General features: G+C 42.8%; 1 protein-coding gene across 2 annotated transcripts in view; it reads left to right on the forward strand.

Annotated features, from left to right (window-relative positions):
- RGL1 (ral guanine nucleotide dissociation stimulator like 1) overlaps nt 1–12,241 on the forward strand; it is a 362,525-nt gene that overhangs the window by 250,682 nt on the left and 99,602 nt on the right. For both annotated transcript variants that reach the window (XM_045297937.1, XM_004706678.4), the window contains one exon: nt 10,910–11,118. In XM_045297937.1, coding sequence (XP_045153872.1) covers nt 10,910–11,118 — 209 coding nt within the window. The remainder of the gene's footprint in view (nt 1–10,909; nt 11,119–12,241) is intronic.

The following is a 12,241-nucleotide window of genomic DNA, read 5'->3' on the forward strand; positions in this document are numbered from 1 at the left end:
CCCAGTCTCTCCCCACCCTGTTTCTCCCTCCACCCATGCCCCCTCCCCCTCTTCATGTCGGACTCTCATGTAATTCCAAATACCACTTCTTAAGGCTTTCCCAAACCCCAAAACCATTCCCACTACCATCATGTCTAGTCTGATTCATAGTGACCCTGTCTGGTTCCTCAGGCTGTGAATCTCTCTTTATGGGTCAGACAACCTAAATGTGCGCTCCCGCTGTGGCTGCAAGGTTTGAGCTGTCAACCTTTAGCCCACTGCCTCCCCCTTTGTGCAACCAGGGGATCGTTCTTCTTCGTGTCTTTATTCCTGGAACCCTCTACTTGTGGTATTCTCTCAGATGCCCTCCTTCGTCGACCTCTCTCTGTTCAGCACACTCTGCCTGGAAGAGTGAGCCATTTACTTGGCATTACTGCTACAGAATTAGAGCCCTCTCCTAAATATTTAGTTTCTACTTACCTGTTGGACTGGGCTATTGGAATGTCCTAAAGACACTTCGTGTTCTGTGTTTTAAAAGTGAAGTTCAGGACCTCTGTCCCCCAATCACTGGCTTCCTCCCCTTTGTTTTTTTTCACATGGGTAGCACCATTTTGACCCAACCATCCACACGATAAATAAGGTCAAGATCCCTGACTTAGACTTTTCCTTTCTGTCTTCTACATCTAATTAATTTCTAAATCTTATCCATTTTTGTCCTGAATATTTATTGTCCTTTCCACTCACCACCTTCCCCATCCCTCCCGCCCTTGCACCAGTTGATCAGACACTCACACTTGCTCCCTGGAGTGTCAACAATCTTCCTATTGGTTTTCCCAACTTTAAAACCTTCCCCATCAAATCTATTCTCCACACTGACCATGCTTTTGAAAAGCACCCCTGATTCCACCTTTCCTAGAGGAAGTGGAGTCTCAACACCTTGATGTTTCATCTAAGTCCTCCATAATCCAGTTGTCCCCTGCTGCCAAGTTTTATTCCCTTCGGCATATACCCTGTACCCTCATCTTCCATCCCTGCTCCCCACCACCTACAGCGTTTCCCTTAATGCCTTTGTTCTGGTCTGTCTGCTTGTGGCATCCTGCTCAACATTGCCCACGCTCCCTCATCATTTCAAACCTGCACAAGAAGCCTTCTTGGACGCCTCAATGCCTTGGGTCCTTCCAGGTGCTTCGAAGAGCCCCTGCCTGTCTCGCCACCATTTTGCTGACAGTGCATTATAATGGCTTCTTCCTGTCTGTTGTACCCACCACACTGAACAATCTGGGCACCAGACTGTATGCAGTTTACCTGTCCATCTCTCGTTCCTCACGCAGTCCCTGGCACATAGTACCATTATGTTACCGTGGGTCTGAACAGGCAAATGAGAGAGACATCCAGTCGCAGCCCTTTATCTGGGTAGCATCAGGCTGACCAAATGAGAACGCACAACTCCCAGTTAAGTAGGAATGTTAAGATAAATAATGAATAATAATTTATTTTTTAGTATGAATGGATTCCCAATACTGCATGGGGCATACTAATATAAAAAAATTATTCATTGTTTATCTGAAATTCAGATTGAGCAGAGTGTCCCATATTTTCTCTAGCAAAATAGTGAGTTCATCTCACGCAGAAGTTCGCCCCAAGCAGAAGGTCCCCCTGAGCGTGGCGTCTCCTGCCCCTGGTCTGTGTGTAGATCTGTAGAGACTCTAGCTCACATCCTGTAGGGCTCCTCTAAGTCAGTGGCCACATGCACAGCCTTGCTGCAGCGCTTTGCAGTGCTGTGCACCTTTCACTCGGAGAATCAAGTCTTCTATGCCTGGCCAAGAAATTCATCTCTTCATTTGGGTAATGTGGAGCCATAAGGATCGCTTATTTGTGGCTTATCTCCTGGGATCGACTACAGAACAGTAGCTGTTGGTGGTGGTGGGGGCGGCTATAGGACATTTGAAGAGGGAGTACAAAATACACCCTTGGTGTTTGAAATTAATGGAAGTAGAGCAAGATGTACCTTCTTAAAGTCTGTACACCCCTGGGCTATAGGGGCTCAATTGTTGCAGGCAGTCAAGACTGGAATAGCACTCATTCTTTGTTCGGCTACTCTGGCCAAGATGCCTGATATCTGATATATTAATGCAGCAGTTCTCAACCTTCCTAATGCTGCCACCCTTTAATACAATTCCTCATGTTGTGGTGACCCCATATATGAGCGTATCTGCATGTGGGCAGACCCGCCTGGAGACAATAGAGGAGAGGTGCCTCGGTTCTTAAGACCATCAGAAATAAGGTCTTAGGCGACCCCTGTGAAAGGGTCGTTCGACCCCCAAAGGGGTCGCAACCCGCAGGTTGAGAACCACTTTGAGAAGGACTGTCTCCAGTCTAATGAGGTGGTTTATTTGCAAATGTGCTGTTAACGTATCAGATGACTGAAATATTCTTTTGATTGAAGGATTTTTTTTTCAAATTAGAACCACCCAAGTTTTTAACAGTTTATGTTTTAGAAGGTGAAAGAGCATATTTCTCTATGATGGAAAGAGAATTGAAATATGACATATTTCATCCGTCATACTCTTTCTCCTCTCCCCCTCATGCCAAAATTGATAATTATGGAATTTCCACAGCTAGGGTACTTGGGCAGAGTTTGAGATACTATCCCCACAGGGATCAGACAAGCCCTCTGAGAAAAAGCTGACTTCTAATGGCAGCAAGATTGGCCCCCAGAACAATCATGAAACATTTTCGTGGCCTCAGTGTGATGATCATGTCAGTAAAGCGCCGGGTTCTGATTAACTCCAGATTGCGCTGTTTCCTGTGAGTGTGCTAACCCACAGGGCAGGCCCAGCCCTCCATGTCTCTGGCTCTCCACGGCTGTGTTATTCAACACTTGCCTGCCAAGAGCCCTCGCTGCCCTGGCTTTAAGATTTTAATTCAGAGTTGTTGAGACATTGCAAACAAAAAGAGGCCAGAAAGGCCCTTAGAAAGAAGTATGCCGCTCTTGAACACTTTACTGCAAACATGAAACTTTAAAAATGCTCCTCTTCTCCAAGCTGGCCCTGGCCATCGTGGCCTGTGTGAGTCTCCCTTTGTGCGAGTTCATTTCAAAATAATTCCAGGAGAAACTTAAGCACGAGTTTTCAGTGTCTTGTTTCACTGAGATGTTTGAATACGGGGAAATCACTCATCTTCAGAAAACCTCATCTCCTCTCTGCCATAAAGAAAACAAAATAAGCACAACCACCAGGTTCACTACCACTGTGTTGGGTCTGACCCACCGTGACCCCAGGACAGCGCAGAACTGCATCTGTGGCTGTCTGAGGCTGTAGCTCTGTCCTCAGCAGACTGCCTCCTCTCTCTCCCACACCCCCCATGCCACCACAGCTCCTGGGTACTTGGGTGTGCCTAGCAAGTCAGCAAATTAAATAAGCAGTGCTCTGACACCTTCACAGACATCGGGGGTTTTGAGAGAAGGATGCTTGGTACCAGAGCCGTTCCTACACATCATTTTAGGATAGCCTCATTGATGCTTGTTCATTGTATTGGCAGTAGGATGTTTACAAATGGAATTGTTCTGAGGGTTGTATTGGCTGGCTGTTAACTCTGATACTGTTCTTCTGAAGGTACAGATGCAGACCTTGGGGCACAAAGCACGCTCAGGTTAGTTATGGGCATGCACACTGAGTTCTTGCCCCCCACCCCCCCGCCCCGAGTAAAAGGAGGAATGAAAGGAAGCGACGGGATTCATGTGTAACATAATTTTACTCCCACGAGAAAAGCTTGGCTTCCAGACAAATCGGCTTTTCTGGCAGGAAGAGGGACCCACTTCATCATGTCTTTGGGGTGAGGGTGGGATCTGGGTGGAGCATTATTTTGTGTTTTAGGTGAAATTTTGTACAGCAAGCTGGTTCCCCATTTACCAGTTTCTGCCCACTTTGTTGGCTGCGATCCCCACAATGTGTCAGCACTCTTCTGATTGCCTCTTGCCCCCCAACTTCCCAGTTTACATCCCTCCGTTTCTCTGCCCCCCTTCCCTTCTCATCTCTGCCCTTTCAGCCAAGCATGCTCCATTGTTCTAAGAAGCACACCCCTCGAGGGTTTTGTTGTTTATTTTAGAGGTCAGTTTGGCTGATTTCTGACAGTGGCTTATGTTTCAGATTAGAAAAGTGTTCTGGGGGCGTAGTCTTGGGGGCTGGTCAGTAGTCTCTATCAGTCTAGTAAATCGATTAATGTCTTTATAGATTTGAGTCTCTGGCTGCATTTGTCTCCCATTTGAACTAGGGACTTCTATGTGTCCCTGGTCTAAGGCAGTGGTTCTCAACCTTCCTAATGCCGCGACCCTTTAATATAGTTCCTCATGTTGCGGTGACCCCCCCAACCATAAAATTATTTTCGTTGCTCCTTCATAACTGTAACTTTGCTACTGTTATGAATCATTCTGTAAATATCTGATATGCAGGATGTATTTTCATTGTTACAAATTGGACATCATTAAGCATAATTAAATCATAGTGATTAATCACGAAGCAATATGTAATTATATATTGTGAAATATGTATGTGTTTTCCGATGGTCTTAGGCGACCCCGGTGAAAGGGTCGTGGAGAACTGCTGGTCTAAGTGGTAGTGGTGGCAGCTGGGTACCATTCTACTTTTTCCGGTCTTCAGCTAGAGAAGGCTGTGTTTTGTGCAGGCCATTAGTCCTATGGACTAATTGCTTCCTTGACTCGTTTGTTTCCTTTATTGTCCTTTGTTCCAAATGGGAGATACTAATCGTTGTGACGTAGATGGCCACTTGCAAACTTTAAAGACCCCCAATGCTATCACCAAACTAGGCTATAGAACATCATATTTGCAAATTTTGTTTAGCCAGTTGACCTAGATATCTCCCGACACTATGGTCTGGAGCCTTCGAGCTCAATGACTCGGTCTATGAAGTGTTTGGATATGTCTAAGAAGTTTCCAAAACTGGTCCCTGTGGCTCTAGCATACATATGTAGCAGATGCGGATAATTCTGACTCACATAGACAGGGGAGAACTGCCCCTATGGGCTTGTGAGACTGTACTTCATCTTTCTCCCGAATAGTGCTGAGCATTTGTATATGCATATCTGCATGCATGTGTATGCCTGAAACTATGCCTATATATCCATATCCATATCCATATACTCCTGCATGCCTTCCCACATTTATATCTAAACATTTGTGAAGTAAACCTTCACAAATGTTTGCTTGTTATAACTGTAGTTGCAAGAAATATATGTGTGTGTACACACACACACACACACACACACACACACTTTGGTGTGGTTGACCTTTACTTTACATACCTCTCAGTGTCATCAATCACCTCAGTCATGTTGTACTGAATTCCTCAGTGTGCTGAATTGCCTTTCCCTTCACCGATATTAGTACCTGTTCACTGCATCATCCAGCAGGTTCACCCACGTTATAAGATGTTTAGCAAGCTCATCACAATTTTTATCCTGCATGGCATTCCATTGTATGTATACACCACGTTTTGTTTATCTTTTCAACTATTGATTGCCCATTTAGGCTGGTCTCCATCTTTCTGCTATTGTAAATAATCCTGATTTTTTATAAAAAAACATACCAGAAAACAACAAATGCTGACAGGATATGGGCACATTGGAATTCTTATACACTGCTGGTAGAATGGTAAAATAGTACCACCATCATGGAAGTTGGTATGGTGCCATTTCACTCTTAGGTATATATCCTAAAAAATAGACAGGCACACTGTTCACTAGAGTGTTATTCAGATATGTTGCTGCCAAGAATGTTTTCTCAGTCTGTGGATTCTCTTCTTATATTTTTTTGTAAATCTTTTGATGAGCCACAGGTATTTAATTTTTGGGAGGTCACAGTTATCTGGCTTATCTTCTGTTGTCCATACAGTTTAGTTATATTTAATAGGGTTTTTATGCCACAAGTTAGGATTCCTAATTTTGTCCCTCTATGGATTTCCAGGAACTCTATAGTGTTAGGATTGACATTTGTATCTTTGATCCATTTTGAGTTAATTTTTATATATGATATAAGGTATGGCTCCTGTTTGATTTTTCTACAAATGGATATCCTGTTTGGCCAGCACCATTTGTTAAAGGAACTATCTCTTTCCCCACTGAATGGACAGTGACCCTTTGTCCATAGCTGCATGTATTTAGTTCTGGTCCTCAATTTTGTTCCCTTAGTCTGTGTCTACTGTGCTAGTGTAAGGTTGTTTTAACTACTGGGGCTATAGGATAGGTTCTGAGACTTTCCTACTTTGTTATTGTTCTTCAATAATACTTTAGTTGTTTGGGTCCTCTTTCCTTTCTATACAGTGTTTGAGATTAGTTTTTCCATTTTGTAGGGGAGGCTCGGTGGCTCGTTGTGCGAACATTGGGCTGATAACCAAAACATTAGCTGTTCAAATCCACCAGCCACTTCGTAGGAGGAAGATGTTGATGCCAGGGGCTTGGATGGAGAACAAATGTTTTGAGAATGATGAGGGCAATGAATGTACAAATGTGCTTTACACAATTGATGTATGTATGGATTGTGATAAGAGTTGTATGAGCCCTAATAAAACGATTTAAAAAAATATTGACAGAGCTTTGGACGTGCTATGGAACAGTTCTGCTATGTCCGATGAGGCTGCTATGAATTAGAATCAACTGGACAATAATGGGTTTGGTTTTTGGTATTTATTAAAGAACATGTTTTTGGAATTTAGATTGGGGTTGCATTTTATCTCTAAATTGCTTTGGGTAGTATTGACATTTTCGCAGTGTTAAGTCTTCAATCTATGAGCATGGATGTTTTTCCATTTGTGTAGGTCTCTGTTGGGTTCTTGCAGTAGTGGTTTATACATTTCCTTATTTAAGATGCTTACATCCTTGGTTAGATTTATTCCTAGGTATTCCTAGGTCCTTTCTGGAGCTGCTGTACATGGTATTGTTTTATTGGTTTCCTTTTAGGAGTTCTCCTTGTTAATGCAGGGGAGTCCAGCTGCTTTTTGTATGTTGATTTTGTACCCAACCATTTTGCTGAACCTTTCCATTATTTCCAGTAATTTTCTTGTGGAATCACTGGGGTCTTCTATGTATGAGATCATGATTCTTTTCATTTATTTTATTTAGCTGCTGAATTACATCGATTACTTTTCAAATGTGAACACCCCTTGAATCCCTGGTATGAATTCCACCTGATCACGATGTATTATTAAACAAAATGAGCTATTGAATTATTTTGGCTAGAATTTTGTTGGGAATTTTTGTGCCTCTATGCATGCATGAAAGATACTTGTTTTTAATTTTCCTCTTTGGGGTGATTTTGGTGTCAGGGCTATCCTGCCTTCTTACAGTTAACGAGGAAGCAGTTCTTCCTTTACTGTGCTCTGGAATACTTGGCGTTGAACTGCTGGTGTTCACTCTTCTCTGAAGATTTGCTAAAACTCTCAGTGAAGTCGTCTGTGCCAGTGCTTTTTGGAGTTTCCAACAATTGCATCCTTAATATCTATTTTAGTTATGGACCCATTTAGGTGTGTGGGGTGTGTGTGTGTGTGTGTGTGTGTGTGTGTGTGCCTGTCCCAGGACAGCAGTTTCATATTCAGCAACTCGTACACATTTTGCTCCATCTCATTCGTTGCAGCCCCCTCCATGCAATACCATGCATCCCACCTCGCCTCCCTGCCTTTCCTCTTTCTCTCCCAACTCTTCTGAACTTTGCCCTTGAGAAACTACTATGGCTTTGGACTCAAACGGTGGATTATTCTAAGGTGTGCATACCGCACTAGTGTTCTTGCTCCCCTTAGAGACCTGTGTATTGTTTGGCTGAAAATTAAGCCATGCATGTGTGAACTCAGGTCTAGACCTGAAGGATGACTCAGGGCCATAATCTTAGGGTTCCACCAATCTCTGTCAAACCATAGTCCTCAGCTACTTTAGGATTTTTGAGTTTTGTCCCACCACCTTCTCCTCCTCTATCCAGGCCTTCTAATGTGGCCTCTTTCAGAACAGCTGGCGTGGTGAACCGGCACCATCTAGTTGTTCTGCTCTGGGGGTGGTAGAGACTGACCTTTTTGTGGTTCGTTAGTTCATGGACCGATTGCTTCCATGTCTTTGATTTTCTTCACTCGCCTTTCCTCCAGATGCAGAGCGATTGATAGTTTTACCTTGGATGACTATTCAAAAGCTTTTACAAACCCAGTTGCTACTCATCCGAGTAGGACTGAGAACATTGTCTTTGTGGACCATGCTATGCCAGTTGACCTTGCCAAGAGGTCATGGTTTTAAGCCCCAAGGTCTGCCGAAATAGTCATTACTTCCAGTAACAAAAGATTTATTTTGAAAGTGGAGTGGAGCTGGTGTAAGTAAAATTTAGTAAAACGAGGATCATAAAACTGCAAAATTATTTGTAAGGGAACCCTGACATTAATTATCACAAGATAAGTAAGGTAGATTTAGAAGCAGACCCTGAATATCCCAAAAGATTAGGAAGCTATCTTTTTCATTATATTTCTAGTATTTGACATTGAAGCATATGTATGTACACATTTAACTATATATTTAAACATATATATAATAAACTATTTAACTTTTTACAGATTTGTGTGTGTATATATGTATATATATTTAACAAGTTCTTTTTAATATCATCCTGATTGATGATTACTTTGCCTACGTCTTTGAAGTGACACTGTAAAAATTCATTGTGTTCCTAAATTTTTACATTAAGAACGAGATTAAAGTCATGCATATGCTTGAAGAAAAAAATGAAATTATATTTGATAATCTTTTAATTTTATTTTGAAATGGTAAATCTGAATTAAAATTTAAATGTATCATGATGATTGATGTATTATTAAGCATTTTCTGAAAGTGTGTTCATTTTTAAGTTCTTCAACATCCTTTGAGACTAAAAGGGGCTCTATCTGTTTCTACGTCCCTGTCTGAGCATCTCATAGCACTTCATTATGAAATGTTCACATTCGCGTATTAAGGTGTAAGAAATTCTGCAGTAAAGAAATGTCTTTGACTCTGTCATCCACCTAGTTCACACACGTGACCACACAAAGTTCCTTATTTTAATAGGAGCTATTGTTTTGCAGTTCACATTTAGGACAGCTCTCTGCTAAGTAATTAAAAATATAATTAGAATTTAAAGCCATCTCCTTTTCATTACTGTTTCTGGTTACAGGTAATTTGAAGCTGCTGGGAGATAGTTGGGTACTATTAAGCCTGTCTTAAAACTACTTATAAACTGATAAAAAATACTTTTTAGGCCCTGATCTGAGTCAAGACATCTAAGAAGCTGAAAGAAACATTTGCTATTTTGCCTGAACTAGATCATGCTCCTAGTACATTCAAAAAAGCTTTCAGAAATTCAGTGAAGAAACCACACCACCTCCTACGTGATATTAACATCAATAGCTTGTTGCACTAAGCTGTTTCACCTGCCCTTTCTAAGCCAGTTGCTGCCACATCGGTCTTATCCAAGTATACCTGTTGCTTACTCCCCGGTTGGTGTAACTTGTGGCAGGTGAGGTGACAAAAACGCAAACATACCCCACAATAAGCACAAGGGCATCATTGAGAGAGTCGGTCATCTCTTCTTTGCCCCTCTTTATAAATGTTCACATGTCTGATCCCTGAAACTAAGAAAATCTGATACAAACCAAGGCAAACTTACCATACCGAGAAACTACCAGGCGATTGCTTTGTGTCACTTGGGATAATTACCTGCTTTAGAAAGAGCTTCATTACAGGGCTTGCCTCAATATGGCTGCTTCCCTTGTGCCTACAAAGGACTAGTAAACTTTGAAAATTGCATCTCTGTCTAATTTGTTAGGAGCAGATTTACTGCAGAATGTCAGGCACATGTATATTTCCCTTAGATTTTATTATCCATCGTCACATTTTATGCTTTACCGATTTTTATCACCAATCAATTCTTTTTTATGGTTTATGTCTATTGGCTAAAATTAAACCTGTCCCTTTGGATGGGCAATAAATTCCAACCCACCTTATAGTTAGCAGGGGACTGTTCTAACCATGTGCCAAAAGGGCTCATCCAACCTGTGCAGATCTGTCTTCAGTCTTTTGTGATGCTACTTTTCACAAGCAAATGTCTTCTTATTGCAAGCACCCGAGGGTGGGGGGTGGCATACATCCCACTCCCTGTCCCATTACTCCCCAGGGATTAGTCCAGTGCTGCTTGGTAGAGCCGCTTCTCGGTCACCTCTGTTGACGGTCATGATATTGAGTCAGAATGCACGCTCATGGACTGAAGGATGCACAGAAACTAAACCAGTCAGAGATGCCCTTGTAAATGCCCATGTAAATGTCAGCAGGAGACTCGTGAAGGAGGGGGGAGGCCCCTCATTTTTAGTGCTTCCGATTTCTGTGGAGCAAATACTCCCCCCGTGGCTGATTCCTCGCTCTCCATAGGACCTCAGCTGGCTCACAGAGTTTCAAAACCATTTGTCAGTTGCTCTCCCAAGCTGATGTGAGTCAGCTCCAGCCCCTCATTGTAGGCTGTCTGTGAGAGTGAATTTGAAAACTCACCAAGGATCAAGAGCGAATAATTGATAATATTACTAAATCCAGTCCTGGGACCATAGAAAATATGCCAACCACCTGCCTACTGATAGTAGAGTAAGTGAGCTGTAATCACTTGTGAAGAATACCTCTACTTCTAGAAAGTGAGAATCCCCCTTCCTATCCCCTGGCCCCGCTTCCACACTGACACCGTTTATCACCATCACCACCACCTCACTCACAGGGGGAGAGCATTGCCTTACATGACTTCCAAAAAAAAAAAGTCAGAGTAAACAGTATATAGCCTATGGCCTGTGGCTCTCAACTATTTGAGCAGTTTCCACGTTACATTAGGGATTCTTTCCTCCTGACGGTGACCCTTGATTTATTGTGCAGGTTGAAGGGGACCAGCTGCCTCCAGGGCACACAGTCAGTCAGTATGAGACCTGTAAGATCAGGACCATAAAAGCCGGCACCTTGGAGAAGCTGGTGGAGAACCTGCTGACGGCTTTTGGGGACAATGACTTCACCTATATCAGCATCTTCCTGTCGACATACAGAGGTTTTGCCTCCACTAAAGAAGTCCTGGAACTGCTACTGGACAGGTAAGCATCTGAAGTTGCTGAGCGTTGCAGTGATGCAGGGTGGCTTGCTGAGTGAGACACGAGGCATGGAAGCCCCCTCAGTTGGCATGCGGAGCGGGGTGTCGGGGGCTGCGTTAGCCAGGAGAAGAGAAAACACTGCTGGAACAAATGGCATGGACATTAGTCTGGAGACTTTTCAGGCCTAATTCTGGGGGGTGGGAGTGGGGTGTGGGAGAAGAAATCTCATAAAAACCTAAGTGTTCGGAGGAGATGTCATAAAGCTAGATTAATTTGTTTATGGATTTCAGTTACTATTTGCCACCTTCACTTTTTTCTCCACATTTTTATGGTTTTGTATAATTCCAGTAAAGAATCAATTGGCCAGGAATCCTACAGGGTTGTTGTGAGGATTCAATGTGGAAATATGTCTGAAATACAGGGCTTGGTCTTAGGTCTGTAGGAAGCTGCTCGTGGTCGGTGGCCCTGAGAATGAGGAGGAGGAGGATGATACATGTTAACAGTCCCCATGTGTTGGTGCTTGGGGAGTGTGCATAGACATGACCCTTGGCCCATGTTGTGTCACGTGCTTCAGACTGTAGGGCAGTGGACACTGTAATCCGCATCTGAATGATCTTTAGAGCTCCTCTCTTATTTTTGTTTTATTTATAATTATAGCTTGTCTCTTAAAAATCTATTGTTGAATTGGCTTGTCGTTGGGAGGAAGAAAACTGTCAGCCAAACAATTGTTTCAGCATCACGCAAATTCTCATCCAAATCCTTATATTCTGTGGTTTCCTGCATAAGGAAGGAAATGAGATAGGGTGTTTTGGCTGGGGGGTCATTGTGGTTGTTGAATATTGAGTTTTGTCAACTAGATTTTCCATTTTAAAAGTAGTACACACTCCTGTTAAGAAAAATTCTTATGTTGTAGAAGGGCATAAATAGAAATGTTAACGTTTTCTCCATGCTCCTTCTTTCCCCTTCAAATATCATTGATGACATTTCTAACCAAGAAATGTATCAATAGTAACCCGGGTATTCACATGGCCAACCCCACTATGAGACGAGATGCTCCTCACTGGCCCATGGCCCTGCGGGGGACAACACCAGGAACACAGTGTGGGAATTGCGCCTGATCTGACCC

This window comes from Echinops telfairi, unplaced genomic scaffold (genome assembly GCF_000313985.2).
Source record: "Echinops telfairi isolate 266 unplaced genomic scaffold, ASM31398v2 ScPeMD7_7424;HRSCAF=8462, whole genome shotgun sequence".
In the NCBI taxonomy this organism is placed as follows: domain Eukaryota; kingdom Metazoa; phylum Chordata; class Mammalia; order Afrosoricida; family Tenrecidae; genus Echinops; species Echinops telfairi.